The sequence below is a fragment of the Orcinus orca genome, chromosome X, assembly GCF_937001465.1.
Source record: "Orcinus orca chromosome X, mOrcOrc1.1, whole genome shotgun sequence".
Lineage (NCBI taxonomy): Eukaryota > Metazoa > Chordata > Mammalia > Artiodactyla > Delphinidae > Orcinus > Orcinus orca.
Window position 1 is genome coordinate 3565217 of NC_064580.1, and position 25793 is coordinate 3591009.

A 25793-nucleotide genomic window follows, 5' to 3' on the forward strand; every position below is an offset into this window, starting at 1 on the left:
CCTGTGCTCCGCAACGGGAGAGGCCACAACAGTGAGAGTCCCGCGTACCGCCAAAAAAAAAAAAAAAAGATAAGATAGAGATGGATAGATGATAGATTAGATAGATGTTGATAGATATAGAGATATAAAATTTATATTTATAAGTATATAATATACATTTATTTATATTTACATATTTCCATACATACAAACATAAATAGTATATATTTACCATCTACCGTATATATTTTACACACACACACGTCCTTAGCCCTACATCATATAGTGTGTGTGTGCATGTGTGTGTGTCTGAGTACCTCCTTAAAATCTAGTAAAAATATTTTCTAAAGCCGGAAGTAGAAGCTGGCCTCCAAAAGACAGATATCAATCCAACTGGACTGAGGAAAAGTGACCTCGGTACTATCACCTTTTTACATTTTCAAGTAATGGCTTTTCTGTTGCTGGGACAATAACGTGCTTATGAGGGCTTTGCCCCATTGGGTGTCGACTTACGTCTAAGCTGGTGCTGTCTGTCTTTCACAGAGGCATATAGCGACATTATCAAGACCTCTAGTGCCCACACGATGCTCACATGAAAAGACCAAGCTCACGTCCCAACCATATTCTTTTGTCTTAGGACTGCCGGTTTAAATGACGCTGAAATGAACGATACAGATTGTATTTATCTAAAGATCATTCATCAACTAGACCAAGAAAAGTAAAGATTTATGTTCAAGTATTGGACGGAGCATTTATAAGAGTAAATCTGAAAAAGTATATAATTGGTGTGTTTCAAAAGAAAAGGTTGAATCAACTATACCCCAATAAAAGTGAAAAAAACGTTTCTATGCCCTATAGACATTTTTTCCCCACCAACAGTTGAGTGTGTATATATATATACTGCATATATGTATGTAATACACATAATATTTATTATATACTACATCTTTATATATAGGATATATTATATATGCACATAGTATATATTATATATGTTTTTGTATTAGATATATAGTATTTTTGTATTATATATATAGCCATCACAGATAATAAAATTATATATATATTTTTAATAGCTAGTATAATACTAGAATATATACACCTATATATGTGCATATATACATATCTTTTATAATGTCTCACAAAAGTCTCTTGATGAAAGAAGTGAAGGTGCGTATATAAATTATAAGTGTATCATACATATTACACTTACTACTACACATGGATATATATTAAGACTTCCTACTGATCAAGAAACACGAGGAAAATTTTCCAATAACTTTTTGTCCCGTGAAAATCTTGGGAAATTGCCAAGGTCAACGTCATCCCTTCTCTTTAACCACCCCTCACACACCAAAGAGATTGTTAGCATTTACACATCCTAACATAGTGTGTGTGTATAGATGTGTGATAACCATGGGCGGACATGTGAGTGCTTTCTTTTTACCATTCACATCTGCTTCCTTTAGGATCAGAAGCATCACGTCTGAGACACACCCCGCCTACAAATGCACCTTTCCCTTCATTTTCTCTCCTCCCGTAAATACCAGTTGAGTATTATTTTCAAAATATTCTCTTTTTCCTTATGCTGTGTCTGCTCTGTCTCCTAAGAGATAAACAAAGCATGTTCTTTTCTTTCTCATGTATCTCCCCAGGACCTAGTTGTGTCTGAGCTGTAAAGATGCCAGATGGATAAAGAGAAAACAAAACACGAATGATGCCAGGTTGTTAAACAGAGTTCCTAGAAGTCAGCAGGATAGAGTGGCATCTTTCTCCAACTATTGCCTGGGAACAAACTTGAAACAGAATTAGATTACCCAGGACCCTTTGAGATTTGTATGCATTTATAACGAATTCTCAAATCTGCCATCTTGTTTTATCTTTAACTGGACCCTGAGGTGCAAACCCTGTCCCTTTGTAGCAGATAAACACATAGAAATTAAGTAACCTGTCTAAGGGAGCTTGACCTTCACTTGGCCAGTGAAGGACAAAGCTCTAGCCCCTCTGATTTTGGTCCCTGGCTCCTGGGTGCTTCCCTATTATTTTGATGCATGCCTTGCAGGTTAACATAACAGGATTCCTTAGCAGAAAGCGCCACATCTTTCCCTTGGAAGGTTGAATGCAGATTGTTTATACAGGAAGATGGGTTTTATTTTACTCGTCAATGCATCTCCTGTGATCATTCACTGAAAATTAAAAAAAAAAAAATGTATGTTCTCACATAGAGAACAGACTTGTGGTTGCCAAAGGGGACAGGGGGTAGGGAGAGGGGTGGATTGGGAGTTCGGGGTTAGTAGATGCCAACTATTACATCTAGAATGGATAAACAACAAGGTCCTGCTATAGAGCACAGGGAACTATATTCCATATCCTGTGATAAACTATAATGGAAAAGAATATAAAACAAGAATGTCTCTATGTGTATAACTGAGTCACTCTGCTGTGCAGCAGAGGTTGGCGCAATATGGTAAAACAGGTATACTTCAATAAAAAAAAGGAAAATAAAGGAAAAAAAAATGTCCTCAAATTGCTTCCTTTATTTGCGATTCTGCAAGAATGTGCCTGGCCACTGACTTTTCTGCACACATATCTTAAGAAACTCAGATGAGACCACTGTTGGCATCATCATCTATTCCCACGAAGATGAGCGCAGCCTTTGGGCTCATCTCAGGCTGGAAAGTAGTTTCCACCAATAGCTTGATGCTAACTACGGCGTCAATAAGAGGCTGCAGTGAACTACATTTTTCTCTCTTTTTTTCCCTGGTTGGCTCATTAGAGATCATACTGTCCTCACCATCTCTGCAAAGGAGACAGGTTAGCAGCTGGCTTTAGAATGAAAAGGGGCATCACGGAAAGAGACATTCTGCATATATTCTACGGAGAAACTTATATTATTTCAACACCTGACCCTTGGAACCCTGCCTTCTTTGCAATAGGCTAGCCACAAATACGTGGTTTTTGAAAATTAAAATCCAAGAGGGGTCCGTTCAGGTCACAAAATGCATTCCATTGTCTCTTGGACACACTTCTTTTCACAGTGCTGTTGACAGACGTCCTTTTCTATAAATTAAGGGTCCTTTCCAATCTGATTCACCTGGCTGGGAGAAGCAGCCTTGCTACCCCAAGCTGGACTTGCTATTGGAAACTGCAGGCAGGAGCCACCTTGCTTCTGTGTCACTTTGACGCATCATTGGTCTGATGCAGCCATCATTAAAATTTTAGGCTAACACAGAATAGGGTTCACGACAAATTTACAAGTATGCCTCCTGGAAAACCCCCTTCGGAGGTGATCCTGTTATGGCGGCACAAAAGAAAATAAAAAGGAAGATACTATCTAAATAGGATGTCTTGCACGACGGAAAAAAATGCTGGAAAGCACAGAGACTAGAAACATAGGTTTGGGTTTTGTGGAACTAGAATATTCAGTGAGAAAAAATCCCCTTAAGATATTCAAAAGAAAGAGTGCCACATTCATTGAAAAGACAAAGGACCACTGTTATCCACTTATTTCTGATTTCCTCTCTTAGATATCCATCATCGGAACTCATGATATCCTTAATAAAGTGCTTAAACATCATGCAACAGGGATAAAGTCTATAGGTAAGGGAGGAGTTGGGAAATCTATGAACATCAAAAACAAAGAATTTTTGTCTGTATAAGGATGGTGTATCTTTGGTTTGTGACATTATTACAAGGAAAAGAGACCCGTCCGATTAGGGTTGTCATAGATACGCAAACTGCAGCTGGAAGAAGACATTTCAAACAGAAATGCTCTCTCTTCAGAATCTTCTCTCTCTGCTTTGCCCCAGCTTTTCCTCCCTGGGTTACCAGTTTTCTACCACATCTTGCACTGGCTTGATCTGGCAATGGTCCTAATGTAACACGGCTGAATCTCTTTGCCTTCCTGTATTTCAAACATGCCTACTCTGTGTTCCGTTTATGTCCTTCTTGTGAGAGGCTCTCTGTGATCTGGTCATCATCTTTGCTGTTATTATTAATCATTCTTATTTTGTAACGGAGACGTTGAGCTTTTCTTACTGAGAAATTCACAGGCTATACCAATGAAGGGAGAGGAAATGGGGGTAAAGAAATTAACATTTTCTTACTGAGAAATTCACAGGCTATGCCAATGAAGGGAGAGGAAATGGGGGTAAAGAAATTAACATTTTATAGTCATTAAAGCTGAGAAAACAAGCACCCTGCACACACACACACACACACACACACACACACACAATGCCTGATCTGCCTCTCTATTAAAGGAAATAAGAGAAGTAACTTAAAACATGCATGAAATTGAACTGTTGTCCTAAATTATATTGAATTCAAGACAGTTGATATAGCATGTAACTGTAGGGAATTCAGTAAGGGGTCCGCCCATCTAGGATGAAGAAAGGTAGCACGGCTCAAATCATACACTATTTACTTGCTACAGGATTACCGTGGTCTTTATATTAATCATATGGTGTATTATATAATGAAAGTCAATTTCTGGTGCTTCTTCATAGAAATATTGCATTATGTGGTTCCAACATTTCTCTCCATGTAAGTGAGCAATAAAGCATGTTATGGTAAATGAAAGAATTAAATACAGGGTACCACAAATGTAAAACTGATAGCAAGTGGGAAGCAGCCGCATAGCACAGGGAGATCAGCTCGGTGCACTGTGACCACCTAGAGGGGTGGGATAGGGAGGGTGGGAGGGAGATGCAAGAGGGAGGGGATAGGGGGATATATGTATACGTATAGCTGATTCACTTTGTTATACAGCAGAAACTAACACACCATTGTGAAGCAATTATACGCCAAAAAAGATGCTAAACAGGTATATAAGGTACCCCATGACTTTTTGGTATAGACAAGAAACCATCCATTTTAGGAATCTTGGCCCCCAAGTGGACACTCTTTCTACTAAATTATTTTTGCTATAAATCTAGGAGCTCAAAGCTCCTATGACGAGAAAGGTACATGCAACATTTGATTTTCATGCCCCACGGCTGAAGGTGACATTTCCTCCGATTGCGGACACTAAACACCCATAAAGATGGCATAATTTTGAAGTTGCACACCATTTCTTCAACATCAGAGGAGTCAAAACTGTCCATTTCTCTCATTAGCCTAATACTGGAATAATATTTCCGGGGACTATTTTGAACAATAACTGTCATCCGCCACATTTTTTTATAAAGGGAATTTTCATGTGTTTTGCTAGCACCCGCAGATCAGCCAATGCTCACATACTTTTGCATATCATCTTTGCAGACATGATATAAATTGTTATTTTCCCTGGTCACCCTGATAATTAATTCAAAAGATAGAACTTTAGCTCTCCACATTATATAATATCTTATAGAAGCCCCCAAACTGACAAAGAGACACATCCTAAAACGTCAGTGTGTGCCTTATTTCTGCCGGTATGTAGAATACATTTAAATGTGATCAAAAAGCAATTTGGAAAAACAGGGCGAAATCTTGTTATTTGATGGGTAGCATTTAGGTCTATAATAAAAATGGGGCTCAAGGTTGTCAAAGGTGACCATAGGTCCTGTTAAATTCTTTTTCTATTAGAAACATGACAGCTCATAGAAACATGAGTTGCAGATGTAGGGTGGGAAAAACACTGCATAAAAATAGAGGAGAGATATTAAAGGTGGCATTATACTTCCTAAATGACAACATTAAACAAAAGTAGGGTTTTTGTGTGTTTGTTTGTTTGATTTTTACAGAACCTGGGGTCTGCTCTCACTTGGGGTCTGCATGCTCTTCCAAAGATGTGAGGACCACAGAAGGAGTTTTGCAACAGAACCGTGGGACTGGAGACTGCAGCCGCATCAGATAACGAAGGTTTCTGACACTGTGTAAGTCTGGGGAAATGGGTTCCTCCTGCGATGCCATGTGGATGGGTCAGTGCATTGGGACTCATGAGGTTATTATAACAGACACTTCACAAAGCACGTGCTGAGGCCACATGGGCAGGTGGCCGGCCCACGAACGTCTTGGGCTGTGAACAGGTTTCTCCCTGCTTTCACATCTTTCCAAAGCTGTTTTTTTTTTTTTTTTTTTTGCGGTACGCGGGCCCCTCACTGCTGTGGCCCCTCCCGTTGCGGAGCACAGGCTCCGGGACGCGCAGGCTCAGCGGCCACGGCTCACGGGCCCAGCCACTCCGCGGCACGTGGGATCTTCACGGACCGGGGCACGAACCCGTGTCCCCTCCATCGGCAGGCGGACTCTCAACCACCACGCCACCAGGGTAGCCCCAAAGCTGGTTTTATAAGGCATTTGGCCAACATGTTGCAGCCAGCACGCCTTCCTCTCCTATGTTATAAATTATTTACAATGTTTCCCCATGTAACTCTATCTCCTTAGATTTTCTAACCTTCCTATGCCGAGTTTCACGTTCTGTATTTACCCACTGAGGTGAGAGGCAGGCACCGCTGGCGTTTTAAAATGTTATTTCAGCAAAAATGAGATTCCAAATGTTTAACGACCCCAAATCGTAACTAAAACAGTAGGTGAAATTGATAAATTGTGTTTTTAAATCAACCGACGTTCTAGAAAATTCGATCAGCGCACTGAAGGTGCTGAGTGCGTGTACCAGTGTGGGTGATCGGTGGGGTGGGTGTGCGACCGTAGGTGTACCTTAAAAGCATTTTAAAATTCAAGGCTATCAGTTTTCTCGAGGCATAGAAAGATGAGAGTGATTTTTTCCCCCTTCTTTTAGATTTTTCAGAATCCCTACAGGAGACATATCTTTTTCTGTACTGACGAGGAACAGAGCAAAACTACCTGGTGTCAGACCCTGGCTATTTTATTTCCTTACTGCGACTTTGAGGAAGTCTTTGAACCTCCTGGGTTTCACTGCTCCCTTTGGTAACATGAAAGCCTCTACTCTAGGAGGGTGGTATAAAGATGAAGTGACTTAGTACATCTAACTTACTTAGAACAGCACGTTTTGATTATCATTTGAAAGTTTTAAAATTCAAAACAAGTATGGGTAGATCTTGAAGATACTGTGGATAGGGTCCCAGACCACCGCAGTAAGGCAAGTATCAAAATAAAGCGAGTTACAAGAGTTTTTCTGGGTTTCCCAGTGCATGTAAAAGTGATGTTTACACTATACTGTAGTCTATTAAGTGTGCAATAGCATTACGTCTAAAAATATATATATATATACAGGTCTTAAATTTAAAATATTGCTAAAAACTTCTCACCATCCTCTGAGCCTTCAGCAAGTCATAGCAGTAACACCAAAGATCACTGATCACAGACACCATCGCAAATATAATAATGAAGACATTTGAAATATTTCGAGAGTTATCAAAATGTGACACAGACCCCAAGTGAGCAAATGCAGTTGGAAAAACGACACTGATAGAGTTACAGACTGTCTATAGACTTATAGACAGTGATAGGCAGGGTCGCCGCCAACCCTCAATTTGTGCAATAAAATGAGGTCTGCCTGTAATTGCTCTTTAAACCGTTGACCCAATAATTTAAAACATCTCTAAGCACTGTTGCTGTAAGAGTTTCTCTGTAAGTGGTGCATATCCTCCGGAAGTGTTAAATATTTTGGCTGTCATTATAATTTGGAAAAAGTAATTTCAACATTGTCTATGTAACAGCTAAAATAATACCTAAACAACCCCTAAGATAAACCCTGACAATACCTAAAATTCAATAATACGGAATGCCTTGAGATATCTGTTTTCAAGCTGTGTTCATAAACAAATCGTAAAGATTTGACAGATGTTACCACTGAAGCGTAATAATGCTTCTAATATTTCGAATGAGGCACCATCTAAATTCCCAGTTTTATGGGACATTTTTTAGGGCTGTATTTCGGGGCTCCAGAAATTCATCTCCCCATTTCCCTCCTACATCAGTGGAAACACCCAAGTGCACAGTTCTCTAGTGGTCCCTGGGATGAAGCGCTTAGAATAATTTTCCTTTCTGGGCTTCTCCCAGCTGAACCCCGTGGACATTCTCCTGTTTCCAGCAGCTCTCAGTCCCATCCTATTAGAAGCTAATGATCTTAGGAACTAGTCTGAAGACCTCTCTTTCAGCCAAATGTGGAAGAGCCCTCAATCTCCCCTGTTTTCCCTAAAGCTCTTGCCTTGAGAAAACAGTTATTTGTAGGTTTTGCAAGTATTTGGGCTGATAGTCACCTTATAGAAAGGTAGACATGTAAAAGACCGTTCTCTATATATCCATTTCTTTTTAAAAAATTATTTATTTTACTTATTTAGTTTTGGCTGCGTTGGGTCTTCATTGCTGCATGCGGGGTTTCTCTAGTTGCGGTGAGCGCGGGCTGCTCTTCGTTGTGGAGCACGGGCTCTAGGTGCGCGGGCTTCAGTAGTTGTGGCATATGGGCTCAGTAGTTGTGGCTCGTGGGCTCTAGAGCGCAGCCTCAGTAGTTGCGGCACATGGGCTTAGTTGCTCCGCGGCATGTGGGATCTTCCCAGACCAGGGCTTGAACCCGTGTTCCCTGCATTGGCAGGTGGATTCTTAACCGCTGCGCTACCAGGGGAGCCCCTATATATCCATTTCTTTAAATAAGATAATAAGAACCTGCAGAGAAAGTACCACTTTCCTCCCTTAGCAGAATCTAATTTTTAATTTTTTTTCTAATCAGGCAGCCCAGAAAAGGGGAGGTGATGAATACATTTGGAGGAAGTTGTGGGAAAGAAAAAACACCTCTGCCATCTGACTGCTAGTAACTAGCCTGATAATGGCTAAGTGGGGTGGGCCCCACTGCATAAAAATAATTTGAGGTACCAGGAGATAAAAGTCGTCCGCAAGCATGTGGGGATAAGATGGAAACAAGGACAGTGCGCAACCACGAAAAATGACCCAGACGACTCACCATCCTTGCGTGTAAGTTACTCAACTCCACCAAGATGGGCTTGGTCATCTCTGATGGTGGTGCTTTATCACTTCTGGAACATGCAACTCTAAAACTATTCCATCTATCTATCCATCTATCTATCTATCTATCTACCTATCTATCTATCTACCTACCTACCTACCTATCCCATCTTTCTTCCTCTCTCTTCCTTCCTTCCTTCCCTTCCATCCCTCCCTCCTTTCTTTCCATCTATCTATCCATCTACCTATCATCTATCTCAACTATCATCTATTTATATCTACCTACCTACCTACTCACATCTATCATCTCTACCAACTATCTGTGTGTTATGTATCCATCCATCCATATCTGTCTCTATATTAATAAATCATTATCCATCTAGCATTCATCTATCTGTTTTTCTATCTACAATCTCTGTATCTGTATCCATCCATTCATCCAACTGTTCATCCTTTATATCTGTCCATCAATCATCTATTCAATCTATCTATCTATCTATCTATCTATCTATCTATCTATCTATCTATCTATCTATCTGTTTTTTGGGTTTATCATTCCTACTGTGTCCCCACCTCCCCTGACAGGATGATAGTAATTAATTTATCAAACAGGCTGCTCTAACTGCTTTCTCAGCTGCTTTCACTGCACCCAGCGCCATCCCACCACATTCACACCATCCCCACAACTGCTTCTGGAGGGAACACTCTGGAATCTTGCTCCCCAAAAGAGTTGGGGATAATTGGGAACCAGAAACACTGGCATCATTTTGCAGGCTTGTTGGAGATGCAGAGACTCCAGCCCACGCAATCCCTGATGGATCAGAACCCGCGCTGTAGCCTGATGTCAGCACATCCTTGGAACAACGTTTGAGAAGCACTGATAAAAATCGCAAATATGGGCTTCCCTGGTGGCGCAGTGGTTGAGAGTCCGCCTGCCGATGCAGGGGACGCGGGTTCGTGCCCCAGTCCGGGAAGATCCCACATGTCGCGGAGCGGCTGGGCCCGTGAGCCATGGCCGCTGAGCCTGCGCGTCCGGAACCTGTGCTCCGCAACTGGAGAGACTGCAACAGTGAGAGGCCCGCGTACCACAAAAAACAAACAAACAAAAAAACGCAAATATGCTCACACCACTTTTGCGCCATCTTTTACCGTCTGCTGCTTGAATTCAGGACAAGGTGCACACGGCATGCCTTGTGACTTGAGGCATGTTATCAGCTGGATGCTACTCCCCTCCTTCCCCACACCTTTCCCGGTGACACCTTCTATTTTTCAGCTAGGACAGAAAAAAGCCATAGTTCCCCAAACTCGCCGAGTCTTCTCACTTTGAGGGTGTGAGTTCTGCCCTCCCGAAGCATCCGCCATCATTGGTTTGTCTCCGTGGATGCCCACATACTTGGAGGGATGTGGTTTGGGGTAGCTTCCTACAGAGCACTGCCCACCCCTTGCAGACGAGGTTAAGGGTCTGTGTCTAGACTCCCACTGGCACCCTGGGTACCATCTCCAGCACCTCCTGCTGCTTCCTAGCTGTACTTCCGTGCTCTCCGCTTGGAGTCCTAGGATGGAGAGAGCTTCTTCTTTCATTTTTAACAGAAGCCCCAGCACAAAGCTGGGGTGATGGAGAAGCTTGGTAAACATTTGCAGAAAGAATAGATGAATGAATGAATGCACACATTTTTACCATTCGTTGAGTTATTCAGAATGGCCATTCAGAATGCATCAAATGGTGAAAAAAGGAGTGACTCCCCTATTTCAAAAACTGGCCAGAGATCTAATTTTAAATCCACGAAAATGGCTTTTCCATTAAATAGATATGACATATGTTTATGTATTCATGAAATATTATTTACATATTTATAAAATAGTTACTTATTTACTTATATGTAAACACATATTTTGTATTAGATAATATAACTCGTATACACTAGAGTTATAATACGTATATATAACATGATATATATACATATCTGCAATATATGTGTAATATAAAATGTATGTTTTAAATATATAAAATATATTACATATTATATCACACATATGGTATGATATTATATTATTTTATATACAAATGTGTTTCATATAGTATAGCTATTATATATGTATATAAATATAAAAATATAATTATACTTTATAAATATATTTGTTTATTAAAATTCAATTGTAAATACACAATATATTAAAATATTTATTTGTATGTAATATATAAATGTGTATGTATATGTGTATATATGTGTGTATATATATATCCTGTGTACGTCACATTCAGCAAACGACCTGAGCCCAACATGTAAAAAAAAAATTCAGAGTTCGAATACAGCAGTCACAGTCTTTGCTGTTTTCCTTTACCTGATAATTAGCTAATATTATCATGACATTCATGAACTTGAGTTAGAAATTTTTGCTGCATCCTTCATTGGCGAAGAGTTTGGGCTCTGAACACACGATCTTCCTTTGAATCTGAGTTCTGCTGCTGCCTTGTAGCTTAATGTTTCTGATTCTCAACATCTTCAGTTCTAAAATAGAAGTAATACAGGTGCCTGCCCCTTAGGGCTATCGTGACTGTTAAGATAAGGAATGACCAGGTGCATGTGAGGACTGGACAAGTTAGGTCGCATCAGCATGGTAGTAATTTTCTGCCTCTCCAGTTGTATTCAAATGAATTTCTTGCTGTCAGAGATTTACTCAAATAAGGCTACTAGAAAGATTTAAGGCATGACAACAAACACAACTCAAAACCCAGCAACATAAGAAGCAGCAGTGGCTTCCATTTCAGGAAACATCCTCTTGTTATGAGTTTCACCAACCAGAGTGCCTTTCTCCAATGTCAGGCCAGAAGAAAATCCCTAGCGGGGACACAAAACCTGTTCATGAGGACGAACCACAAGAAACTGATCTATTACCAACTGAGTGTGCCGTTTATCATCTACGTCAGATGTATCGCTTAGTTTTTAAAGTGAAAAAGACATCTAAAGAAGGAAAAATAAATAAATAGGATAGGCCACCTACAAAAAAAGAATGGACGCGTAATTATTTGCACAAAGCATTAGAAAATACTGTGATATTTTATTATTAAAAATGCTGCTGAAAAGTTTATACATATGTGTCCAGCCATATATATCTTCTATCATTACTTAAGGCAAAATCAAAAACAAAATCGCAAAATAATAATCCAAGAAACCATTAAACCCTGCGTGCCAGTGAAGGTCAAGAATAAAAGCCTAGGAAAGTTTTTTTCTAACTTATGTCTTTTTTTTCTTTTTTTTCCTCTTTTTTATAGATAGCAAGTATATTTTATTCTCATAGAACTCTATGAAGATTCTATAACTTCTTTCCATGTAGAAATATCATTTAAGGTGTATTAAATTGCTTTTGATCATAATCCTTTGTAAAAGCTAAAGTTATTCACTTAACAAGAACTCTTTTTTTTTTTTTTTCCTTATCCAAATGTCACAAGCCTGATACATTACTGTGCATATTGCTAGCAGAAGACAATTGGAAATACTAAACAAATACTGGAATTCACATTACAAACATACCGGACCCACATTGGTGCCAAGCATCACGTCCTTTGTAGTTTCCTGGAGAGCCTATGCGTCGTAGCTTAGCTGGGGTAATACACAGCTTGCAGAAATGGCCTGACAATAGCTTTCAAAAATGATGAACAAAAATCGTACCCATGACACCTCTAGCTGCAGGAGTGATGTTTCACTCTTTGCGAAGTTGGGGTTATAGTTCACATATGTATACACAGAGAATCACTCTTAAATTTAAACCAAGATGAACAACAGAATTTATTGGACGATCTGTATGCATTCTTAAAAGAACTCTCTTTTTCTAGGGGGGCCATTTTCAAACACTTTCATAGACATTGCTACAGTTTTAGTTCAGGGGTTCAATAAGCAAAGATTATACAAAGAGACAAGGAATTTGGACTATCTTTGTGGAGAATGTCCACCTTGGCAAAGACATATAGTGCTGGGTTTCCATGAGAACCATGCCCAGAGACATCTTCAAATATCTTTGGCTACTACTTCCTGGTGTCGCAATAACTTTTGAAAGACAAAACATAAAGTCACCATGGTTACTATTCTTTTTCCTTCCACTTTAGGACACTTGCAAAAGATTCCTTAAGGAAAATTAAAAGGACGATGAGAAAATGACAAAGTGTCAGAGGGACAAACTTCTCATCCCTGTCTCGCCAATTTAAAATGACTGAATATTTCTGTGTGTTATCTTGACAGTGAAGCCATCCTAACTTCCCGGAAAACCCATGCAAAGCACTTTGAATGTTCTATCCTTTTGTTTGTTTTCTCTCTGTAATACTCCTGGATCAGTGACTGATACACAAATCCACAAATGGTAATAGTTTCAGACAAGCATATGTTTTATCCCATAAATGATATAAAAAATAAAAATCCCTGCTTACTGATAAATAAGGGACTTACTGCTTAAACAGAAAGGAAAGACACATGCCCTCTTTCAATCTGATTAGCTAAGCTGAGCAGGTATTTCATCAGCCAAACCCTTCTGCAGCTGCTGGGGAGTACAGAGCTGTATTGACTCAGCAGAGCTTGGCCCTACCAAAGACAAGCTTTCTTTTCCTTTTTGGCAGGACCCTGGGATGGGAAGCAACTCTTCCTCAACAGATTCAAAGAACCAGAACTACAGAACGAGACTTGTATTCTGTTTCTCCCCCGCGGTCACTCTGCATGTGCGTGCGTGTTTCTAATTCAACAAGCTTTAAATAGGCTCCACGCTGGGGATCCATCCTGGGGTTGCAACTTCATGAAGCCTTAACACACAAAAATAAAAGTTTTCCTAAAAATAACGGTCTCCTAAGAATGCTGTCGCATGCACTTTCCAGCCCAAGAAGGGGAGAGAGAGCCTAGTCGAACAGACGGTCTAGGTCCGCTGTGTGACAATCACATCCTCCTACAAATGAAACACGTTAGAAAACCCCATGTCTGTTGGCCACAAGGAATTAAGAAGAAAATCCTCCTTTGTCCTGGAGGAGACAGAGGTGATATGACTAATGTATATATCGATTTATATACATACAGACCACAATGGAAAGCACAATCTTGCTAAAAGCTCTTTCAAACTGAAAACACCAATAAAAGCTTTTTTTGTTGTTGTTTTTGTTTCTGTTTTTCTCTCGGTGTGTGTTTGTTTAAACGCACGGCTATATACATTTTTTTATTTTTATTTTTACAAAGTTTCTTAAATAGAGTTCAGGCTGGCAAAACATCTCTTTGCACAGAACTCTACGTATGTAACTGCATAGTCAGTTCTTTTATTTTAATAATAAAAGTCTACTTTTCCTTCTCTCTGGATTACACCTCCATATGCTGGGTAAAAGCCCATAGATTCTTTCTTCACTTAAGTAGAGCCATCTGTCGTATGGCACAAAAAGAACTTTTATTTATTTATTTCAATTGTAATTAAAAAAAAAAAGTGTCCTCGGCCGAGTTTCAGAAGTTTCAGCTTCTGTGGTCACACTGGAAACATCCAGGTCCTTGAAACTTCGATGTCCTAGTTGCACTAAAGTTTGCCGGATGGTGGAGATCTTAAAGCAGTATTGTAACAGCAATGTATACGTTTCACATTTCGTAGGGTCAGAAGTTGATCTCATTGTACTGGGAAATGCCAATGGAAAGGGTCTGCAAGGACACAGTGGCTGCCCTTTTGCTTTTTGTTTTGTTTTGTTTTGTCTTAAGCCAAACATTCCTTGTTTGGAGATGTTGCTTCTTTCTTTCTCTCTTCGATGTGGCTGAGGGGAGGCGCAAAGGGAGGGGAAGAAGACGGCAAAGCTATACTCTAGTGGTTGAATGCCCGTGGGGTAAATTTGTACTGTTTTGTCCTCCACTGAAGGTATTGAACGTGTGCAAAGGCTGCATCCCCGTCAGTGTGTTGGGAATCATAGTGATGGTATTTGGTGTCATAAGTGGGATGTCATCGGGGGACCTGCGCAGCGTGAGGGTGTAGTCTGGAGGGCAGGTGAGCCTCAGCGTGTCGTGAGCCTGCAGGGACTCACACTCGTGATCATGCTCCAGCTGTTTCATCTGCAGGGACATGATCTCTTCGTTCTGGATGTGAGCGATGTCATTTGTGGTATTTCTCTGGGGACTGGGGCGCCTGTGTGTCTCATGGCGCCTCTTGTCCTTCTTATAGTACAGCGCTGCGAACGCCAAGATGTTAAGGAAGAGTAAGGATGCCCCCACGGCAATGGTGACGCTCAACTCAGTGGAATAATCCCGTTTGGTTTCGATGAGGACGGTGGTGTCCTCAGGCCCCGTTTTATGAGGGTCCTTGGAGTGTTTGGGGTTGTTGGCGGGAGTGATCGCCGGGCGTTTGGTCGTGGGCCATATCTTGGCAGGAGATCGCCGAGTTCCGTAGGGAAAGGAGGTCATGTCCGGAGGAGGAACCTTTGTGGTTGTGGACACATACTGGAATATCTCATTCAGGTTGTGCAAGTGAGGCACGAGTTCCAACCAGAAAGCCACTTTTGTGGCTCGGTAATGGTCCCTCACTCTGGGTTTCAAGCCAATATGCAGATAGAGCTGGTCTTTGGGGTTATACTTGGACCAGGCCACTTCCTCAAAGCGATTGGGTTTTGTGTGAATGAACTTGGTGTCCTGAGGAACGGGCTGATTAGGATCACTGGGGACAGAAGGGAGAAAAAAAGAGAAAGGTCACACTCTTCCACATTTCCCAAGTAAATTTTAATCAAATACAATGAAATTACAACCAGATAATCTCATGTGTTTATTGATATGCACAAAGTACTCAAGTAGCAACAAATACATGGTGTTTCAATCCCGACGCGCTACCATTTTGCCTTTTCTTTAAAATCCCCTTACCTTTATTTTAAAAATAATTCCTGATGGCAGTATGATAGCATTTTCATAACACTCTTACATTTTTTAAATGCATCCAATTATCTTCCATGATAAAGAAGGAAACCAAAAATGTGTCTTGCATTTCAAGTTTAACTACTTTTTTTTTTTTTTTTTTAAGTTGAACTACTTTTGAGTCAGAAATCTCAACCAGGGTGATTTGCCCCCAAGAGGGCATCTGGTAACATCTGGAGATGTTTTTCGGTTGTTATTAGTGAAGGGTGGTGCCATGAATGGGTAGATGCCAGGGTGACTGTTAAATATGCTCCAGGGCACAGGACAGCCCCTCCACAGCAGAGAAGTACCTGGTCCCAGGTGTCAGTAGTATTGAGGCTGAGAAATCCTGAGTTAGAGGCTATGGTCCAAGATTTGTGCCATTCTCTTTCTTCCTCAATAATTGCTTCTTAGGTAAATGAATAGATACTGTGGTTACAACTAAAATGTATGTTAAAAATCAAATAAAAACTGGCTTTTGTAATTACAAGATGTTAATAAATAGAATTATGCATCAATTGTTCGCTCTCTCTCAGAAGGAGAAGTATGTATGTACTTGGAAACCTTCTGAAGACTGAGTCACGTAAAGATCAAACAACATTCCGTTGATTTAAGAAGTTTGGTCAGACGGTGCTTTTAGATACGCAGAGTTAAGGATTTTAGGAAAAGTACCACACGATGCAAGAAACTGAGGGGTTTTTTATAGATTTCAAGTGTGCATGGCAACTATGAACCTAAGAAGTCTCCCATGATTTACATAAGTGGACACAGGCAGAAGGAGAATCACCAAAATGGAAAGATTCTCCACAAAACATGGTACTTGAAACATCTTTGCAACTAACTCTTTTAAGATAACAAACAACCTCCCCCCGCCCCGCAAAGATATCATATTCTCATTTCTTCCATTTTTTTTAGGCTTGGTAAAGTGAGCTGTAAAACAGGTTTCATCTTAATGTGTACTGGTTTGGAAAATTTGAGATCATGCATGATATAATGCCACCTAGTTGACACTGAACATTCAGACATGATGTGCAGACCCAGTTTGCTTAGCGCTATTGCTCCAGGTGCTCTAACTTCTATTTTCCAGGTAACACTTTTATGAAGCTGCCTTCAGCCACTGCCTGTTTGCTCATGAATCAGAAGGCTGGGGAACCAGAAGGTCCCACTGGAAGACCTAAAGACTACAGACATTCCCAAGTAGCGTGCAGGATGCAAACGATGCACTTGACCAACAGATGCATCTGCCAAAGGAAGGACTTTAGCCCTCAGTCTGAGGCTGTCAGAATCATTTCCATACATTAAGTTCTGCATCTCTCCCTCTTTACAAGCTGTGAAATCTTGAGCAAATCCTTAAGCCTCTCTTAGCCTCATCTTCCTCGTCTATAAAGTGGACAAGAATACTGGGATGGAAAGGAAGTGAGAAAGGTTAAATAATAACTACAATATTCCTGGCATGTAGTAAGAGCTCAATAAATAGTATCCCTCTCTGCAATGCATAAATTAGAATCCCTACAAATTGCTAGCGAGAGAGGACTACAAATAACATACTGTATATAGCCGCAGGATATACCTAATACTATACATTCTACATAGCATATGCTACATAAAAGTATACTGTATACCAGGATACATGGTACACTAATATACTAGATATAGTGTATGCTGCATAACAATATACTGTATATATGGTACACTGTTAATTATATATAGTATATACTGTTTAAAAGTATACTGTGTACATCATAGCATACATGGTACAGTATATACTGTATATAGTATATGCTATATCAAAGGATACTATACACTGTGTATAGTATATACCACTGTATACCACAGTATATATGGTACACTGTATACTGTATATAGTATACATTGTATAAAAGTATACTATGTATATCATAGCATATATGGTACACTATATACTGTATATAGTATATGCTGTATCAAAGTATACTGTATACCACAGTGCATACATTATATTATACACTGGGTACAGTATATACTGTATAAAAGTATACTGTATACAACAGTACATACTGCATACTATACACACACACAGACATATATATATAGATGCATAGGTATATATATGTTCGTAGATATGATTACATATGTGGTATGCAGGACAACGAAATTTTACCACACAACTGAGTACACACTAACTGCTGTGCTCTTATGAGTGAGATGATAAAATATAAAAAATTATAGGTCTTAATACTATGAGCTTTCTTATTTATGTGCTCATTTATAAACATTTATATACTTTAAAATAATCTGCTTTTAATTCATTTTTATATTCTTATACGTTTTCGAAAACTGTTGGATTTAATATAGCACCTCATGTTTTTTTATTTGAGTCTTCTGAAATACATTGTTGGAAAATTCCTATTTAACTGGAATCTGTCATGGAGAAATTTGTCATCGATTTTTATCGTTCTAAAAGCAACGAAAGGGAGCGAGGATTCCTACTATGTTTGCATTGATCTGATTTCACGGAATTGGGTCTTTTAGTTGTACTGACCTTTTACTGAAGAGAGGGCATCTAGGAAAGAGAGTGTCTTTTCATGTAGGATATTTGTCGATTTTTTTTTAAATGGAATTCGGTGTACATTTGAAAGGTAAGGAAACACATTTATTTTGTTCTCAGAGAATAGAGGATTTTGAAAATCCGGTAAGTATGCTTTAGGCCGATACAATCTATCAAAGTTCTGCGAGATGCACAGTCAGAAGCCTTAAACCAAGATAAACTCACGGCGCTTATGAAGGCTCATCATTTCCCCTTGTCAAACACCCCAAAGACAGTAAGATCTTATGTGGGATACCACTGCCTTGTTGTTTAGACTTTGCTTCAGCACATGACGTCTTCTAATTCCCATGAGTAAAGTTCAAGATGATAATGATTAAGGAGAGAATGAAACAGACACACCTTCTTTCTCTAGTAAAAACCTCAACACCTATCCATACTCCTCGTCACCTAAACATACATTTTCACCTGTCATATTTTGTTTGCGATATCATCTTAGAAGTGGAGGGTTAAATGCGTCTCCAAGGTCTTGTGGTTCATCTTATTTGTGAGAGATGGGTAACATGATTCCTTTAAAAATACCAGTGGACCCTCTGATATGCTCCTTTGGATGGTATAAGGTTTTCCTTACCCCTAAAACAATGTCGTGGTTGACCATTTGTCCCTAGACCTCTAAGACGAAAACTACCCCCTGCACCAAGAAGTATGTGTTCAGTCCGTCCTATACAACCGGTAGAGATGTTTCTTCACTGAGCTTAAAATACTTTGGGGCAATAAACGTCACTTTCAAAACCAGGCTTTGACTGCAACTCTATCTAACCCATCTTTCCTGTCTGTTTCCTGATTTTTTGCAAAGATTGAGCAAAAGTTGAAATATAAATCAATCACAAGATATGAGCAAAATCAAAAGTAGAGATGGAATCTGAAAACCAATGAAAAATACGTCATCCCACCCACTCGACCTATACAACTGTATTTCGACATATTGGAATATATATGTTGCTCTTCTTACATAATATATATTGGCTTATCGGCCAACAGCCTTCCCATCTCTGAATTCCAAGAGCCTCCGAGGACTTCCATACAGAATGGTGAAGGTACTGTTCACAGCCATATCTTCTGTAGAGACCCTAATTCAACCCATTTTATCCACCTCTCCTCACACAGAACCCAAATTGCATTGGTCCTTGATCAATGGGCACCTGATTTCTACTGAGTGGCCAGGACCAACGCCTTCCCACCTATTCCCAAAGAGGTTGGATGTGACAAAGAGTTTAAATCTGTGTAATCATTCATAAACCTTGGGATTAGTTTTAATTTTTCCCAGACATAACTTCTCATTTATCAAAACTCTCCAAGTAGCCTTATTTCTAGCCTAATACTTAATGTCCTGGCTTCACTGTCCTTTCCCAGCGCTGTTTTGGGTTAGTCTTCTCACCTGGATTATTGAAACAGTCTCCTAGCAACGTCCTTCCATCCTTCTATCCTTCCTTCCATGCCTACCACACACACCATCCCCACATTATGTTTTCTCTGCTTAACAACAACAAAAAATTTGCATACCAGATATATCTACACTTAAGCCTACATGTAAGGTCAGAACCGTTAGCTTTGGTCATATAAAAAGAAGCCCCAGTGTTCACCTCATCTCAGCAAACGTATGAATAGTCAGGATCATCGGGGAGGGGCAGCAGATGTGAAGTCCCACCCAGCGATCACGGCAAAGCATGTTCTGACACAACATAATCCTTTCTTCTCAGCCATGTGTTGTGATTAGATGTACGATAGGATATTCTTATAACCAAACTCCTGTCTCTGTAGTGCTTACAGGGAGCAGTGGATGGCACTCAAGTGTATTCCATCATATTCTGTGGGTCACTGCCTGAGTATGGGTTCTGGAGAACAGAGTTAAGCATCTCACCTCACACTGTGACATCAGGGATGGTTTATCCTATGCTCTTCCCTTGCTGGCATCAAATAAGGTATGAGACCCTTGATGACATGAGAGATGGTTTAATCCCATGCTGTTCCATTACTGGCACCATACTGCCTCATTCTCCTCAGCTGGACCACTTTGGCAGCCCCCTAGGGACAAAGAAATCCTCCACCACACAGGGCTGATCATGCCACTACCCTATTTAAAATCAATCAATGAATAACTAGCAACCACCTCAGAAGCCATATCATCTATTGGCGAACACCTAAGTCACTAGACTTTGCTCAATCCCCCATTTTCTGTTAAACCATAAGCTACTGAAATGTGATCCTCCTGACTTACGTTTGAAATGGTACACTGCGTTGCAGGTTAGGGGAGGTTCTGAGTAACTTCCTTAAAAGATGATTTGAGGGTTTCCCTGGTGGCGCAGTCTTTAAGAATCCGCCTGCCAATGCAGGGGACACGGGTTCGAGCCCTGGTCCGGGAAGATCCCACATGCCACGGAGCAACTAAACCCGTGAGCCACAACTACTGAGCCCGCACACTAGAACCCGCGAGCCACAACTACTGAGCCCGCGCACTAGAACCCGCGAGCCACAACTACTGAGCCCACGTGCCACAATTACCAAAGCCCATGCACCTAGAGCCCGTGCTCTGCAACAAGAGAAGCCACCGCAATGAGAAGCCCGTGCACTGCAACGAAGAGTAGCCCCTGCTCGCCGCAACTAGAGAAAGCCCGTGTGGAGCAACAAAGACCTAACATGGCCAAAAATAAATAAAATTAATTAAAAAGAAAGAAAGAAGATTTGAGTCATTCCAACAACCTTTCCAATGTGTTGTGAAAACTCATTGCATTAATATCCCCAAGTACGATTTCAGCTATGCTCCACATGGACCACAGAAATAAAAATAGCTCCTGCTTGGATAAAATCCAGATTTTTCAGACTGACATCCGAGGCCATCCATTAGCGATATCCTGTTCCCACAGTGAGATCTCTACCTGGACTCTGGTCAGATGACGGCTACTCCTCCAAGCCAAGTCCTTATTCCTTCCCCATCCGCTACTTTAGCATCTTTATGAAATCCAAAAGTATCCTAAACACGCACCACTAGTGGCCACAGGAGTATACTGGGCCAGGGATTAAGCCCAAGCTATCTGACATCTCCACCACTGTGTTCCCCAAATGAGGGGCGTGAACCACAGGCAGTAAGCGAAGTGATTTTAGGAATACAGAGTTATGAAATTAAAAAGCACTCAACATCTTAAAAACCATTTTAAAGAACACTCAACATTTTCAATCCTCACTTAGTCGTTGACAGGTCCTGGTGACCTATAGGTTTGGTGCTAGCATTTCTCTACCATCTCATGACATTAATTTCCTTTAATTTTTCTTTTTTCTTTTTTTTTTTAACAACAAGAGAAAATCCATCTCAGAGCCTTTGGCAGGCAAGCACAGCTAATGAGAATTTAATGGCTTTATTTGGATTTTGTAGTTTTCTTTAATGGTTCAGTTAAATTGATGATGAATGATCCTAGCTTTCCATTTAAGAAAATCATATAAAATTGATTCCCAAAACACGTGAGAGAAAAAGAAAGTAGATGGCTTTAACAAAAGTAAGTCATGATCTGTGTTTAGATGTTATGGAATTAATGATGGGTTTGGATGGTGATGTAGTCGATAGGCATGGCCATGGTGTGGGAAACGCTCCTGTGAGTGTTTTTGCTTCAAAAGAAGGCAACACTTTGCAAGGGCAGGCATTACCTATCTGAGTTCTATGACACAATTGGGCATTGGTCCTGCCTTTAAAAGGGGTTATGCATTGAACTGTTGCTCTCTCAAATTCAGATACACTGAAGTCCTAACACCCAGGACCTCACAGTGTGATCTTATTGGAAATAGGGTCATTGCAGATGTAGTCAGTCAAGTTAAGATGAGGTTGTAGTGGAATTCCCTGGTGGTCCAGTGGTTAGGACTCTGTGCTTCCACTGCAGGGGGCACTGGTTCGATCCCTGGTTGAGGAACTAAGATCCCGCAAGCCGCACGGCCCGGCCAAAAAATAGAAATTAAAAAAAAAAGATGAGGTCATACTGGAGCAGGATGGACTCTTAAACCAATATGATTGGTGCCCTTATAAGAGGATGGTCAAAATAAAAAAGAACAAAATAATGCCATTTGCAGCAACATGGATGCAACTAGAGATTATCATACTAGGTAGAATAAGTCAGAAAGAGAAAGACAAATACCATATGATATCACTTATGTGTGGAATCTAAAATATGACACAAATGAACTTACCTGCAAAACAGAAACAGAGTCACAGACAGAGAGAACAGACTTGTAGTTGCCAAGGGGGAGGGGAGTGGGGGAGGGATGGATCGGGAGTTTGGGATTAGCAGATGCAAACTACTATACATAGGACGGATAAACAATAAGGACTCTGCACAGGGAGCTATACTCAATATCCTGTGATAAACCATTATGGAAAAGAATATGAAAAGGAATGTATATGTGTCTATAACTGAATCACTTCACTGTAGAGCAGAAATTAACACAAGATTGTAAATAAACTATACTTCAATAAAGATAAAAAAGAAGAAGATGGCCATATAAAGACAGACGTGCTGGGAGAGTGCCACGGTATGACAGACACAGAGCTTGGAGAGATGCAGCTACAAGTCAGGCAACACCAAACATTGCCAGCAAAGCACCAGGAGCTATGAAGCAGCATGGAAACATTCCCCTATGGGTGTCACAGAGAACTCAGCCCTGCGGACACCTGCATGGTGGACTTCTAGCCTCCAGAACTGTGAAATACACTTCTGTTGTTTTAAGCTACATCATTTTTGGTACTTTGTTGCAGCAGCCCTAGGAATCTAATAAACAGGGGTTACTTAAAAATACTTGCAGACTTGACCTCAATCACCTCTCCTTGTCGAAAAAAGAACCTTTTGGGGACAGACAAGCATCTCTCCCCGGCACGGTTGTACCGTCTCCGTTTCCCACTGGTTTTCTTAGGTCAAACTTGTAAGATGGGACAGTCCAAAGTGGGTATTGGTACAACATGTTTTCCACTCAAGAAATGTGCCACACTTTTCCTAAGACTGCAAAACCATGAAACCACTTCCCACCAGAGTATCTGGAATCATTGTAAAGAATGATACCTGCTGACCCCCTACACATCCCCGGCATCCCCACTTCCTCTCATGAGAGCTACATGAGGCTCAGGCACTGCAGGGCTGCTGCAGTATGGGGGGCCTAATTCCACCCCCCAGCGGCCCACAGGAAGATTCTCCATCCTCCAGAGCCGGGAGGACCTTCGCTGTAAATTCGGTACGAGAAGCTCAAGGTTAATGACAGAAGCGCAGGCAGGCAGAACAGAATGCTACCTCATTAATTTCCGCAATTAGGTTATTCGACAAGAGCAAATGAAAAGATGCTCTGATATTTGTAGCTCCTTAAGATGCTGGGGAGTCTTTTCTTTCGTTGTCTGCAGAGAATCTGCTTGGTGGAATATGGGTGGACCCTGTTATATATGTAACGCCTGTATACTTCCTACTTTATTTAGCCAATGAGATTTCTATATGTGTCTATAGATAGATATACAGCTAAATATACACACATGTATGAAATTTATATTAATGAAATAAACACGTGTCAATATTTATATATAAACAAAATAAATATATTTTGTGTGCCTATGTATATATAGAAAATCAATCTCACAACAATGGAGAAATCCTATGCATGTACATAGATACACATGCACATATATATCTTACACACACACACACACGGGATTTCTCTACAGTTATGAGATTAGGAGTTATTACATGTGCATATACATATAGAATATATATACTATATACACATACAGTATTTCTATATATTTATTATGAGATTTATTTCATTCCTTGCTATGCATTCCATGTGGCACATGTATTTTGAGAACCCTATTATTTACCAGACAAGACAGGGTCCTACCTAGATTTGAAACTCCAGGATCCGTTGCCCATAGAATAGCCAAATATATCTAAATCTGACCCCAGTAGCAAGTGTAGGATTTTCAATATGCATCTAGCGCCTCAGCGAAAATCTGACTTGATAGAAAACAATTCAGGGGTAGAGAAAAAATGAGGTCTCCCTAGACGCTGGGGGGAAAAATGACTACTTCTGTTACTGTGTGCGGATGCCTGCACACCGCAGTCTAGCCGGTCGTGGAAACCACACTTACACGGAGGAACCAGACAAACAATACCCGGATGGGGAGAAGAACATACCCGGTTTTGGCGAAGTTCGTCCAGTACGTCATGACCACCGCGCTGAGCATGACATCATTCTTGGAGAAGTTGCAGCTGAAGAGCTCGGTGGGGCCAATCATGGGGATCCCAAAGACATAGGGGACTTCGTCGCCGTGGGCTGAGTCCGCCCAGCTGGGCTTCATTTCGCTTTGGCAGTGGTGGTAGAAGGCGTAGAAGTAGGTGGGTGAGCCGTACTGTGCGTGCAGGTCCGCGGTGGCCACGGCGGGGGCCACCCACTGGTGGTCGGTGAACAGAGCCACCAAGGTTTTCCGCCGCGTCTCGGGGTTCTCCTTATCTGCCCAGTCCGTGTACATGAACTTGATGGTCTCCCGCAAGGTGTCCTTCCCCTCCGGGTAGCCGTAAAGGTTGTCCACGAAGTTGGACACCAAGAAGTCAAAATCGTTGGGTGTCACACCATCCTCGTTATCCACGACGCCGTCCACGAACTTCAGCCCCTCCCCCTGGTTGACCCCGAGCATGATGTCATAGTTAAGGAATTCCCCCTGCTCCATCAGGATCTGAGGGTCGTCGGGGATGACATCCCCGTCAATGACGGGCCCGAAGGAGATGTGGTACGTGGCCGGGGTGATGGTCTGCTGAATGAGCTCTTTGTAGTTCTTATTCCGAAGGCATTCCACCATATCCGTGGTATCCAGCATGTTGCAGCCGACTTTATCTGCCAATATCCGAGTGTACTTGGCAGGCTGGTAGTTCACGGCCCAGCTGGACAGGGCGGTCCCGCTCTGGATGATGGCCTTCTGGAAGAGACCTGCAGGTGCAAAATTGTGGACATGCAAATGAAAACCCGCAGGACAGAAAAGCAGCTTTTACTCGGCAAAGAAGGCTCTGATTGTCTCTCGGGCATGTGAATTTCTGGATACTGCAGCATTCAGCGCACTCGGCATCTCTTCCTCTCATTTCTATCTCGTCTTCCCCCTCCCCCACCTGCTGGACAGTGGTCTTATAGGATGCTCTCAGACACACACACGCACACATACACACACGCACACGCACACACACACACACACACACACACACACACAGAGTTTAGAAAACGAAACTGCGTTTACACTTTAGCTGCAGTGCTAAAAACATACAACCTCTTTCTCCTTCCCCAATTTTGTGTAATATTAGTGTCTCCATCCCCAGAATGCGTAAATGAAGAGTCTCAGAGTCATCACAACCCCCCAGCCTCTAAAAATATGCTTTGTGGCCATAAGAGGTCAAAGGCTGTTTCCTCTTACTGGCAAAACCAGGTACCACTTTATTAGAGGGGGAAGAGCCACTGAAATCGGTTTCAGA

At 41.1% G+C, this 25793-nt stretch overlaps 1 protein-coding gene across 4 annotated transcripts in view; it reads right to left on the reverse strand.

The window, feature by feature from the left end:
• Positions 1 to 11889: 11889 nt before the first annotated feature.
• The window catches only part of NLGN4X (neuroligin 4 X-linked), a 346761-nt gene continuing 332857 nt past the window's right edge, over positions 11890 to 25793 (reverse strand). For all 4 annotated transcript variants that reach the window (XM_033420238.2, XM_033420242.2, XM_033420244.2 and 1 more), the window contains 2 exons: positions 24471 to 25260; positions 11890 to 15501 (listed from right to left, as the gene is read on the reverse strand). In XM_033420238.2, coding sequence (XP_033276129.1) covers positions 14652 to 15501; positions 24471 to 25260 — 1640 coding nt within the window. In that variant the 3' untranslated portion in view covers positions 11890 to 14651. The remainder of the gene's footprint in view (positions 15502 to 24470; positions 25261 to 25793) is intronic.